This window comes from Rutilus rutilus, assembly GCF_951802725.1.
Source record: "Rutilus rutilus genome assembly, chromosome: 4".
Lineage (NCBI taxonomy): Eukaryota > Metazoa > Chordata > Actinopteri > Cypriniformes > Leuciscidae > Rutilus > Rutilus rutilus.
In genome coordinates, this window is record NC_140212.1 from 11,786,324 (window position 1) to 11,800,752 (window position 14,429).

Consider the following 14,429-nt stretch of genomic DNA (forward strand, 5'->3'; position numbering starts at 1 on the left):
TTAGGCAAGTTTTCTATTACAGATAAAATAAGCCAAAAAAGAGATTTAACAAAGACTGAAAAGTCAAAAATTATTAAATGCCCATGAGTAGGATACAATACTAATGCAATACTAGAGATTGCAGTTAAGGCATGACCATTGGACGGTGAAATGCTCATTGAGTCAGCAGGGTCAGACAAAAACAGGTGGAGAAGAAAAAACACGTTAACTGCAAAAGAATGAAGAATTAAGGTGAAGAATTAAGTGTGAAACCATCAGGAACCCTTTAGTCTCCAGCGCCACCATTTTCCAGAACTGCAACCAACCTGGAGTCTCCAGAAGTGCAAGCTGTCAGGGTCTCAGAGACTTAGGTTAGGATTCTAGAATACGTTTTGGGAGTTTATTTTTAGTCCATCTCCTAAAGTCCGTTTTGCAGAGATGGACTAAAAATGAACTCCCAAAACTTATTAAAACGTATTCTAGATGATGAATTCTTCAAATAGTGGTAGAAGAGGATGTGGTGCTGGTCCTTCAAGAGTCACTCTCAATCTGTCTGTCTATAAAGCCTATAAAAAAAGTCTTCATGTATTTCACAACACTTCAGCTTATGATTCTTATTAAGAGAGGGTCATTTTTTTAGGATTCTTTACCTAACCCAAGTCTCTGAGACCCTGACAGCTTGCTCTTCTGGAGACTCCAGGTTGGTTGCAGTTCTGGAAAATGGTGGCACTGAAGACTAAAGGGTTCCTGATGGTTTCACACTTAATTCTTCACCACAATTCTTCATTCTTTTGCAGTTAACATGTGTCTTTTCTTCTCCACCTGTTTTTGTCTGACCCAATGAGCATTTCACTGTCCAATGGTCATGCCTTAACTGCAATCTCTAATATTGCATTAGTATTGCATTGTTCTCATGGAGATTTAATAATTTTTGACTTTTCAGTCTTTGTTAAATCTCTTTTTTGGCTTATTTTATCTGTAAAAGAAAACTTGCCTAATAATTCTGCACACCTGAAAATAAGACATTTTTCATTTCCAGCCTTCATGAACAATTATATATCACTTATAAATGATTAAATACAAAATTATTAGTAGTTATTAAGATTAATATGGTTTGGAATTGGCAAAATAGTCCTGGGAATAAAATATGATCAGAAAATCAACATGCCTAATAATTCTGCACGCCCTATCTATATATATTTTAAATGTTTCATAATTTTTCTGCTGCATTGGGATAGTTATGCCTGTAATAAATTAGTAATTATACAAACTAGAGGGCATGTTTGAGGAAAAAAACATTTAATTTAGAGTCATGATTTGCATTTATTATACAAAAATACCTTAAATCCACAAAAGCATAAAAAGACAATGCACTACATTATATGCAGTTGCAACTGATTGTTGAACTTTTTGGTCTTCATTACTGTAATGAAACATCTAAATATTAGTAATATTAGAATATTATAAACTTGCTGAGAACCAAAAAGTGCTCGGAGTGAACATTTCATGGGCAATATCCGTGTCAAACATGTCAGACAGTCTCAGCCCTCTTGGGCTTTCCATGTAAATGTTCTAAAGACAAAAACACCTGAAATTAAGTTTCAAGACTTCATGGAATCAGCTGTTTCAATAATCATCAACTAAGACCCCTTTATATTAATAATGTCCTATGTAGCCACAAAAATAAATTGCAGTAGGCTCCAAGAAATCCTGGAGCGACCTGGATAAATCTTTAAACAAAAGTGTCTCGATTGAATGGAGATCAGGTTTTAAATAATATGTAACATTAAGCTTTTTTTTTTTCCTGAATATTACAGCCAGATGAGGAAAAGAAAGTAAATAAAAATGAAATGCTGTGAAAATAAAATAATTTGTAGTGACAAACCGCAAGCACAGGGCGTACAACTGTAAAACAATTTCTATCCTAAAAATAAGCTTACTGGAATGTCAAGAGGCGAGTGCCAAAAAATAAACACCGGTCAAGAATCCATCTACCCTAATTGCACTTAAAAGAACTGAAGGTACAGAGTGTTTTATCATAGTCATTCGTAACAAGTTGTGGTAGCGCTTAAGATCAAGGCTAGTGCAATAAAACAAGAGCACCAATGATATTAAGCCCAACATTTGCTGGTATGTTCACATTGAAAACATTTTGGCCAGTTCATTGCTAAAACGTTCCCAGCCTTTTGTTATCGTGTCATCCAACCTAAAGTGACCTCATTAAAGTAACAGTACTTGTGCTGGTTCCAACACAGAGTTGAAATGTCAGTTTGGTTTGTGTGTTCAATGGATGTCAGGACAGATGGGGAGGTCCTTCCTGTGTTTACAGTGCAAGACTGCGTCATGAATAGTAGGGAAAATGAGGTCAGAGGTCACAGGCTCACAGAAGAACTGTAGTGTCCTGAGATCAGAGAGAAGGATCCCTGCACAACACAAACATATAAAAGGTCTTGTAAGGATCTTAGGAAAGAATCATTCGTTACATTAATGTTAACCTACATTTCAGTTTGGCTTGGCCAGATGACCGTTTATTAGTGCCAACTCTAGGTGGAGATGTTTACCACATTCAACAAATATATCAGAATGAACTTTAACCTACATAAAGACATTTAATGTTCATCATAACTTTGTTGAACTTCAATTATATTATATAAATGTTTCTAAATGTAATTACTACATAGGGCAAGTATGCACTCTGATAGAGTTTTAAAAAACATTGTTATATTATAGAAATGTATATCCATTAAAAAAAAAAAAAAAAAAAACCAAATTAATTACTTACTGCTACATCCAGCAAGTACAACTTTCACGTCAACTGTTGCATACTCCTTGATCACCTGTAGAACAAAGAAGAACTATTGCAAAATGTATAACTACAAATGACTGAATATTTCTGTAGTAGATTTCTGCAGTGTTGTGGGTGGTTGCAGAGGTGTTGTGAAACAGCTGCTAAGGTGTTCAGTTTGTTTAGCGCATTAGATCTATGGTATTATCATCCCCGGGGTGAATATCATAAATTGGATCACCTGGGAAAGTAATAACACACCTTTTCTTAATAAGCCATGTCTAATCTGTACCACAAACAATGATGGAAAAGGATTAGGCCTCAGTTCAACTGGGATATTTAAGTAGCTTTTATAAACGTGCTTTAGAAAAAGAAAAAACAAACATTACTGGTGATGTGCATCTTGAGACAAAATATTGGCACTGACATATTTTAAGATATGTTAGTGCAAGTTGTTTTCAGTTGATTGAAATGATCAAGTGATGAAATAATAAATGGCAAGCTGGTCAGCATGTAACAGCACAGCATGTGGTCTAATGCATTAAGCCAGATCTCACTGTTCTGTCTTTACAGAGGTAAGTGTCGTCTTTGAGAATAAAAGCTATCAACTTACTGATTTAATGGTTTTGGCTCCTACAGAGTCAATAAAGTTAACAGGAGTAAAGTCCAGGATGATGGAGTGAATGGGGGTTAGACGCTGCAGAAAGAAGTCATCCTCAGATTCAGACTCAGTGTGGTTCTCAGTCGTCTGGCCATTGCTGTACACATGCATCTGTTTTTGCAGCCCATTCACCACCTCGTGAGTGACACCTAGCTCCACATCCTGTTGTGACACCACAGAACATTTCAGGTCAGAAATGTTGCATCACCAAACCACCACATTACAAGGAAGAAACATTAAGCTATAGTGCCGCATTTTAGAAACCGGGGTGAAGTTTCGAGATTGCATGCTTTAATTTGTCATTTGAAATGACGTTTGTCTTGCAAACATACATTTGTTTATGCATAAAAAAAAATCCTAACAATGGAAAAATTCAGAGGTGAGTAATCTGGAGCAACATGTAACCCACGCTGAGGTTCAAATATCTACGTAAAGCATAAGACTTTATTGACGTAAAAGTCACAGATGAAAGAAAAGAAAAGAAAACGTACCAATAAGACAACTGCATGTTTCTTCAGTGGAGAGCCGTGGTTTATGGCCTTACTCTCCCCGTTGTCTCTTTTCGCATATTTTAGCTGTGATTTCCTGGAAGTGAGTAGTTGTGCCGGGTCAATTCCGGTCTGTAGTCAAACAAAGCACAATGTACAGATTAACACAACTATAATATCTGCAAAATACACTGACCTTTGTGAGGCCAAACACTTGCTGTTCATGGGAGCTTTTCTCCACACAATAAGAATATACTCAAGGACAAAACAGTAAAACACGTGCACACACAAAAGAATTCGGTCTAAAACACTAGTTAATCATATAACATCAAGCATTTAGACTCACCTTCGCCTTGAGGGCGCTCACATACAGGTCACTGTTTGCAAAGTAGATGGAGGTATTGGACTGAAAAATCTTAATCCCTGAGCATTCCTCAGCCTTGATCAAGAGAACAAACAGCAGATAAGACGACAAAGATTGTGGGTGGAAAAAGGATGATGGATTAAATCAGGACTAATTGGGTGACTGTGACTAAGAAAAGCTGAGAACGACAGTTTTGAAGTGGAGCAAGCTAATGTTACTCATGAGATGGTTATAGGTTCAGTCTCATGTAAAGATGACCTAGAACTAGAAAGTTACGATGGTTTAATGTCTTTTAAAAGCAATATGTCTTACCTCTTCATACTCATCCACATCAAAGTACAATCCAGTATCTGGGATTTGTCCAAGAAGAGCATTCTTAGGGCTTAAAACAAAAGAAAAAAAAGATCTGAATTAGACATTGCAAATGACAAAGTAATAAGGTAAACAAAATTCTGAAAATAAATATGAATGAATTACAATATGTATCAATATTTTACAAATGATTTACTATAAATAAGTTTATAATAAATAAAAGCTCAGATCAACTTTGTACTCAGTATTACAGGATTAAATTTTTTAAAAACTGATTTGATTGATAAATTAAATACATTACATCTGAAACAATTAGTTTTTATGCTCAACTACTCGAAAAAACAAACTAGTGCATGAATTGCCATTAGAACATAATGAATTAATGCACTGAATAAATGATCCATGTGTAAACAAAAATATTTAATAACTATTTTAATAATTATTTTTATGAAATAAAATAATAAAACATGTTTTTTAAAAATAAAATACAAAAATATGGATGCATTATTTTTAGCCGTAAAGAACTTGAGCATGAAAACCCTGAGATTTGTTTATAAATCTTGATATTGAATTATTTTGCATCAGAGCAGTAAGACATTGTGTTTTACCACTGTGTTCTGTAAATAACTGTGAGTATGGCAAAGCCCATGGAAACCACCAGACCATAATCCAGACCAAGGAGAACCGATGCAAAAAAGGACACCAGCCAAATTGCCTGAAGAAAACATGTCAGACATTAACAACAAAACTAGATTTCACCAAGTCCCAAAAAAAAAAAAAACCCACACACACAAAGTATATTACGTGGAAAGAGCCATTCAAAGAAAAGGTTAGTTTTCATAGATGGAAATCAGTCGGAACATTATGATGAACAACCAAATGAGAAGTGCCTCTGAAGCTCACCAGTTCAATCTTGCTGGTTCTCCATAATACAGGAATGTCTTTCATTTGCTTAAACATCCCCAGAAGATTTACCATGATGATAGCAGCCAACACAGTCTAAAGAGAGTACAAAGAGGACAATAAATAAACACCATTTGATCTCTGACTTCTTTTGCACTAAGACAAACATTTTAGGGTGGTTTTCTTTTGATTGCACAAAATCAATGAGCTCCATGGCAAGCATATCAGAAAGCTCTTTACATACTGTAGGTAATGGCTGAAAGACAAATCCAATGGCCACCACCACCAGTAGCACGAGTAGGGACGCCAACAGTCCTGCAATCTGCAGACACACACACATTAACATAATTCAATTGAGTCTTTTATGAGGCACGACTGTCTTATCGGTCTTATCTATAGGTTTTACAGCAGTGATATAGCCACTGTGATGAGGTCATTATCAAAAGGACACTCCATTTCAGGAAATGTACTTTAGCAATAACCAATAAATACATACAATTATAAATATGACATCTTACACAAGAATGTCTTACTTACTTGAGTGTGTCCTCCTGTGCTCTCCTGTACCAGGCTGCGAGACATTGAGGCGGTAACGACAAACGTGTGGAAGAATGAACTCATAAAGTTACAAAGTCCCAGCGCCATGAGCTCCTAGTCACATTAAACACAAAATGACTGCATAAGACCATCTAGTTTTACTTCAGGATCATAAAAATATTAAAACTACTGTATAACTCATGTGACACTGAAGACTGGGGTAATGACTGCTGAAAATTCAGCTTTGCAATCACAGGAATATATTGCATTTTAAAATAGAAAACAGGTATTTTAAAATGTAATTATATTTCACAATCGTACTGTTTTGACGATCAAATAAATATGGTCTAAACAGCAATAAAAAACAAAATTTACTGACCAACTTTTGAACAGCAGCATACACAAATATACTGCAGATATAGTAATTTGTAGTATGTTAGCATGCTATTCCAAACATAGCCCTGATTTTCTATATAAAGGGAACTTCAGGAAGTTGAATTACGGTCTTCACTGAGTTGAGAATCTTGGCTCCTCACACAAAAGTTCAGTCCAAAACAGACGAACTGGTGAGTTACTGAGGTCACAATCCATCTTTATTACGGTTGTTCATCTTAAGCAAGCCTCTTTGCATTATGTTGCCCCATATGAACCTTCCTTGCAATTAGTGAACTATGAGTCATTTTGGACAAAAGGATCAGCTAAATGGAAAGTAACCAAGTAACCAAGTAACTGTGTGGTCTGGCTAATTCAGTTATTCGGCTGCAGTTTAAAGCCATAGAAACCAAAATAAAGAGCAGCTGAATAAAATCCATGTCCCTGCTTCTAGGAAACACTAAATCAAATTACTTGGACAATGAAGTATGGGAAAACTAGACATGAATTAGACATTGAATTAGAGATAGTGTAGCAGTATATCTATTGTTTTATCACTTCAAAACTAACAAAGATGCTTGAAAAGTATGCTCCTTTAAAGTAAATTCCACTTGGTTTGACATTATGTTATATAATGCAATTTAAATCACAAGTGTGGCATTGAACTTGAATGTTTTTAGGGCAAATGTACAAGGCAGAACTATGATATTTACAGACATTTCATTTTATTCTCTACCTGATTTCCATCCACACTGTAGCCATGCTTGAGAGCAAAGATTTTGGCTAGTGATATTGCAATCGAGAAGCCAACAACAGATATAGTAACGGCGTCTGCGAGGAGGTTAGGGAAGACTGAGAAGTCTGGAATCTTGGGTGGCAGCAACCTTTAAACAAAACATTAAGAAAGAAATATTAAAATGTAAACATTTGTAAAAATGTAAACAGTTTCAGTTCAGAAACTTTAAGTAAGGTTGCGTGATCTTACCCAGTGGGAATTTTACCCACAACATCTACGCCATAGTTTTCAGACATAAGCATCCCGTACGAGATTCCAGTGGACACGATTACCTTTAAAGAACAAGAACATCATGGATTTACACAAAGGGATTGTGAGTGCATGTGTGAGTACAGAGTTTCATGGAAAGGGCCTTTTAAGTTTTACCACTATGATTTCTCCAGGGATGGGGATGGGTAGCTTCTTCTTGAAGCGTTCATTGAGATCTTTGATGATATACAGGAACACAATGCACACCAGTCCAACAATGAGCGTGACAACATTAGTGCTTGCAATGTTCCTGAAGACAGCTTCAATGCTCTGGGGGAAAAACAAAATGAATGCCACAACTACAAAACAACAATCACAGATCAGTACACAGTCTTCAAAGTTCTAAGATCTATTATTTACATCTTATTTCAGCTTTGTTTCAGTTTTAGTTAACAACTATCTTTATTCATTCACGATTCACAAAATACCTAAGCGATGAGAATAAGTGTTTATGAAATAATGTGAAATGGTGCATCAGTGTCACATATCAAAAACAAACACCCTGTAGTTTCCACAGGCTGAAAGGTTACTCACATACACTACAGAGAGAGGCCCATTAAAGCGCGCAGTGTGCACTCCCAGCAGGTACTTGAGCTGCGACACGGAGACGTGCACAGCGGCAGCCGTAGTGAAACCTCGCACCAGCGGTTCAGTCAGGTAAATAGCCAGGAAGCCGAATCTCAGCAGACCCAGAACAAACTACAGATCATAAAAACACAATTACGTTCCCAAACATCGATCTGAAAGTACCACGGGTTACAGTAACTTGAGGAGAATCACCTGAAGTCATCAACTTGAGCAGGTTAACAGTATTCCATGAAAGGTGTCTATTATAAACACTGTGTAGGCCTGCAGATATGCCTGTGATGTATACCATAAACTTGGTTTAATAGGTTTATGGTAACATTGCACTTCTTTCTCTTACAAAGTATTTCCTTATAAAGCTGGCCATTTTTGCTGATAATGATGAGTGACTGAGAATTCCACTAGAATGTTTTTTAGATGGTTTATCTACAAAATACGGGGGTGATATCACAAACATGCTGTTATCATTCTGCTTTGTAATGACTGTGTTGCAGGAATTTACTTGCATTCCTAGCACAGATACTGAGAGTGCACTAGTTTTGATCTACTACAGGTCTAATGGGGCAATCAAATGACAAATAAAGATGAATTAAGCATTTCAAGACAGAAATAATTAAATAATTAATTCTTTGATATCAGAAATTACACACTTCACCCTTAATAAAAATAAGAAAAGAAGATGACTAGATTCTACACTCTTTGTGATGTTCAAAACTGTGGGTAAGCTCAGAAAGTGGCCTACCTGAATGATTCCTACTAGGGTTGTCAGAGCTACAACCACTTCCACTCTTCTGGCATCACGGGCGTCAAAATCCACAACCTGTGATGCGTTGGTCCCATTGACTGCAAACATGGAGTCCGGGACCTCCCTTACAGCCACCCCGCCAATCATAAGACTGATTACTGCAAACGTGCCTGAAGAAAAACACCAATAAAACTGTGGTTTAAAGAAAACTTATGTATGGATGACATATTTTTGCAATTATTTAGCAGACCACACACACACCACACACACCCCACACACACCACACACACCCCACACACACCACACACACACACACCACACACACCACACACACCACACACACACCACACACTATTTTTAACTATTGTTTGATTATTTCAAACTTCACAAACTTATTTTTATAAGCTTAAAAAAGTGTGATTGGACCAGATTTAATTATAATTATACTATTTTAAGTGTGTCTTAAACCTTACAGAGTCATTGTGTGAGAGAATAACAGGTGATGTAATTGCTCTACGGTACACAATGTAAGGTGGCTGAGTGTCGTCACGGAGCATGAGTCCCACTGTCATGTGAGTAAATATTTCTGAGTGCATTTACGTAAGTGAGCTATCATGCCATGGCTCTGCATCTAGATAAAGCCCTCTGCAACTTGGTCTGTTTTACACTGTAGAGGGACAGAGTGTGAGTGTTGTTTAAACAGGAGACAGCATGCCTCTGTGCAGCAGGACCTTTCCAAACATTTGGACTGTTGCCCATTCTCTCGCTCTAAATTCACGCCACGGGGCTGAGAAAGCAAGATAGTGAAGAAACAGCTCTGGTTTGGGTAACCTTTTGAACCTTTGATCTATCTTCTCAGTGGCGTTTCTAATATCCTACAGGGATTTCTGTGAGTTTGAAGATCCCCACATTAAACAGGACAAAAACAAAAACTGCAGGCCATCTACCCACCCATAAAACAGTGCAATGACGTCTGGACCACCACAAATAAGGCTCTTAGAAATAACACTTTCTTTTCCTTCTTATGAAAGTCGGGACACTGAAATCAGAGTCTGTTTATCCCAATGCTGGCATAAACAGACTAAGGATTTTAAATCTTATCCAACTGAACTACACTCGTTTAGTCTGACAGCAATGCTTTGCTTAATCACACTGACTTAGCAAAACTGTACAGAGGAATGTTACTTTTCAAGTAGCAGCAGTAGTCCTCTGTCTTTTGGAAGAAAAAAAACACACACAAAAAAAAACAGGCCCACATTGCAGCTTGTTCTAAGACTACCTGCAGTTTGTATTGATTTTATGTGCTGCATGGGGTAGGTTTATCTAAAATAAATTACACTACAATAATAGACAGGTGTGATAAAACATTGCACAACAATCTCTATGAAGTCATGTTGCGTAAATTCACCACGTAAAGTTAACTAATCAGAACACAACTTTCCAGACCAAGGAAACACTTTCAATTTGACGGTCAATGAATCGACTGTGGGTGGTCCAACTGAGTCTGAGACTATTTTTAAAGTCACAAGCATGTTATTAAAACCTTGGGATGCATGCCTTAAGAGTCTCACCTATTGATATATGTCTGGAGGTACCAAAGAATGTGTATAACAGGACGGGATAAAATGACGAATATAACCCAAACACTGGAGGAACAGCTGCCAACATCGCATAAGCAAGACCTGTTGAATGTGAGAAAGAGAAGCAAATGATCAAATGAACTTGCCCAGTGATCAAGAACTCAATGGCATAAGAGTAAGCAAGATAAATTAATAACATAACTAACATGCTATATAAACCTACTTATATAATTATTCATATTTAAAATAGAACAGTTTTCAATAACATCTGACCTTGAGGTAGCTGCATTACACCTGTGCTGATGCCAGAAACGATGTCCCCAAACAGGTATTCCTTTAGTGGATATGATGGCAGCCATGTTAAAATGGGAAAAAAACTAAGTGCAACCGATTTGGCTTTCTCAGACGAGCAGCTGAGAAATAAGGGAGAGATGGCTGTTAGTACAAATATATCATCTTCATAGTTTCAAATTTTAATTTGTGTGATTTGAATATGTGCATATTCAAACACTGCAAAAAGTTAAAATACATTTTGTATCCTTGATATCAAATCAGATGTGACACGTTTTGATGCAATGTATTTGATTATACGTGAACAAGATTATCAGTGAATGACAACTTAAATTATAGTCTGTCCTTGTCCATTGAAACGGAGTCATCAATTCATCCAACTCAGACTGGGACGGGCAGGTTTAACAAATGTAATGTGTCACTATTGTTGTGTAATACCAGTAGTACTGCAATCTTATATGGAGGATATGATCAACTAATGAATATATTATGACTGTTGTTTTATCAGTCCAAGCTGATTTTAAAAGTTGAGATAAGACGTGAACCTGATACCATTACTATTACTATTACCGTACTATTACTATTATTATTATATTATAAAATACAGTGGAGAAAAATCACAATAAGATGATGATTGGAAACAGAGTTTATATATACAGTTGAGTCCAAAAGTCTGATACCACTAGTGCTTTTATTTACCTTTTTATAATTTAATACACTTTTCATTATTAATTATTTAATAAAAAATTTGAGTGAAATATTGAATGTCAGAATGTCTTAGTATTTGGTTTGGTCTCTCTTTTGTGCATGAACTCCACAAGTTAGTGTAAAACCTAATGATCATGTCCCCTGGCATGATTTGAGAATGATCATCTTGTGCTTCAGTGGATGAACATCTGATAATGTGTACAAAGAGTCACATGATCAATATCACAAATTTGCTTATATGATTAGTGACCTAAAAATACTGCAGAAAATTTCTCAATACGGTCTCAGACTTTTGGACTCCACTGTATCTTACAAAACACCGACTTTTCATCAGTAACCATGAAAGCAGAATCTGTTAAAATAGCCATACCGGAGATGCTCAGATATTCTCAGTCTACAGGACTTTGGTGTCCTCTTCTTCCTGTGCAGAAGCTCTGAGTCAACATAGCCTTCATTGAACACGGGTCGTTCCACTCGGTACATCAATGTACCGGATGGTCCCTCGCTAGCAGTTACGTTCTCCATAGCAGCCGTGGAAACACAAGCATGTCAGGCAATGACGACCTTGAAAAAGAACGTGCTCTTGCTTTACTTCCTCTTCCTGTTTTCAATGAATAGTGGAAAGATGGCACTCTGTGAAGAAAGAAAAGTTTCAAGAATTAGCTTTAAACTATCACACACAATGCTGGTTTTATTCAAGCATGTTCTGTTGATCAGCTATTAGGTAACAAACAAATTATATGTCACACTGGCAACCCACCTGGTTTTATTTGGAGACTTGCAGGGGTCAAACAGTGCTGGGTGTATAATTACAAGCCCTCAAAATAATCTTGAATGAAAGCCAGTTTTAATCTGCACAGCCTGTTAGAGATGTCAGTGATGATCTACCATGCAACCTACAGGAAAAAAATTAAACTCTGAAAATTTGTTTCGCATATTAAACTATCAGGGGTGTGACGGGACACTTATCTCACGAGACGAGACACGAGATTAGGTTCACGAGAACGAGCATTTTGCACAATATTTTATAGAAATCTATCAGAAAGTCTGCAGGTGGTTTTTGAAATGTTTTAACTATTAATAATAATCAAATCTGAAAGGATTTTCCCCCCCTTTTTTTATCCATTCACAGAATCAGAATGGATAAAACACACAACCTGCCCTGAGGACACGGTGTACAGCTTAAGCAATAACAACCCTTCCATGGATCCAGTCCATTTTTAGTATAGTCCACTGCAAATCACAAGGCCATAGTAAAACGCACTGGATTTGACTGATGTTGCTGGTGTAGTAGGCCAAAGGTGGCAAAGCAGTGGTATAAACATTACAAACCCTGCACACTACACAAGATGAACTCATGACATTCAAGGGTCATTCCATGAAAACTGTTGCCTTATCAATTTTGAAAAGGCAATTTTTTAAGATTTGAAAACATACGTTCTATTGCAAAGAATGGGTTTGAGTGCTAATACATTACATTGCGTCATCTCAACTTAATGTAAACATTATAAATACTGAGCTATAGCTATGCTTTTTTTAAATATAAATGAAAAACAGTAACGGGGTGACAGTAAAAGTGTTGACAGTTTTACAGTTCATTTAGCCATAGACTCTACAGCCACTCTACAGTGTGTTTATTGGAAAGCAAATTCTGATATCTATATCTATATAATGCTTTCAAATAATCAGTAGCTTAATGTACAAAATCATGGTGACAGGACATTTTAACATGGTTTCCAATTGATGAAACGATAAAGGGCTTTTTATCAAATTAACTTGTATTTTGTTTGGTTTGTCAGTAGACATTAATTTGTCCATTAAATGTTCACTTCCTGAATGGATAATAATGTCACTATTCCATTTTTTTTTATAGAATTTACACCATTTTAAAATCATGTTCATAGGGTTGATCACTGGGGGGTCGGGGACACAACTTTGAATGCGTTTAGTAAAATATCATGAGCTAAAATAATAATTAATACTAGGCTACTACAATAATTGAATAATAACGTAACATATGTTTAACTCTTTTTGTCTTTCAAATATAGCAAATGTGCATATTTTCTTGCACACCCAGGATAAGTAGGATTTACAAGTCTAGAGACAGATTAAAAGACGAATAAGCATAAAAATAGTTCGTTATTTGTACACACAGTAAATGCTGCTTTCAGCCATCCATCGTTGAAAGTCATTGTTTACATATGGACATGAAGTCATGATGTAATAACATACAGTACTAAGTTTCAACAGTAACGTTACGTGTGATTCCGCCATACTCTGAGCTCTCACACTTTTAAAATCAAAAGGCACCCAAAAATATACATTTTCGAAGAACGTCCTTCTGTCCGACCATACGACTCCACAAACCTGTTAAGCAGGTAAGTTAACGTTACGGTACGGTATAACTTAGTGTAACCAAAGAGCTTTGCTAAATTATTGTAGTTTTAAGGATGAGAAAAAAATTTAAGCATCTTACCTATCTCCGTCCTGAAAATGACCCAAGGTCGGAGAACTGGGCTGAGAAGAGAGCGAGCATCGACAGTCCTGTTACTGTATAACATGTGAAAGCCTTTTAACTACCGACGACAGCTGCGTCATCTGCTGCACTGATAAGAGAAGTGCTACGTCACCTGATGCGTGACTACGCACCCGGAAACGCCACATGGGACATGTAGTTCTCCTCACTATAACGCAACCGTATCAGATAAAGGAGATACATTCTGTACACCTGATATCCGGCAGATTATAGAGAGATTGTTTAAAAAAAAGAGTAATTCATGTTTTTATAAGTAATTATGATTAGAAAAAAACAGCGTATTTTATAATAAATATAAATAATAAAAACATATTTTCCCTATGGACGCAACTGCAATGTAAGCGCGCCCTCTTGTGTAACAACTATGCAACAACAAGTTAATGCCGTCTTCCTAAAATAATTGCTTAAGTCATTTTTTGACAAAAATGATTTTTTTGCATAAGTCATCTCCTCATGATGCTGGCCACCTCGCCCACATCCTCAGTTGAACAGATCATGCAATTCTACCCCTGTTGTATTGTATAATGGCCTATGTCAA

General features: G+C 36.5%; 1 protein-coding gene across 1 annotated transcript; it reads right to left on the reverse strand.

Annotated features, from left to right (window-relative positions):
- Positions 1 to 1,256: 1,256 nt before the first annotated feature.
- On the reverse strand, positions 1,257 to 13,963 carry slc26a5 (solute carrier family 26 member 5). Its single transcript, XM_084406219.1, has 20 exons — positions 13,832 to 13,963; positions 12,116 to 12,251; positions 11,726 to 11,988; positions 10,630 to 10,769; positions 10,348 to 10,458; positions 8,774 to 8,946; positions 7,981 to 8,145; positions 7,564 to 7,716; positions 7,387 to 7,469; positions 7,138 to 7,285; positions 6,030 to 6,143; positions 5,737 to 5,814; positions 5,493 to 5,588; positions 5,198 to 5,304; positions 4,590 to 4,659; positions 4,260 to 4,352; positions 3,917 to 4,045; positions 3,378 to 3,587; positions 2,762 to 2,816; positions 1,257 to 2,402 (listed from the first exon to the last, which is right to left on the reverse strand). Exons 3-20 carry the CDS (start codon positions 11,878 to 11,880, stop codon positions 2,263 to 2,265), a joined length of 2,220 nt encoding a protein of 739 aa, XP_084262345.1. The 5' UTR covers positions 11,881 to 11,988; positions 12,116 to 12,251; positions 13,832 to 13,963; the 3' UTR covers positions 1,257 to 2,262.
- Positions 13,964 to 14,429: the final 466 nt, after the last annotated feature.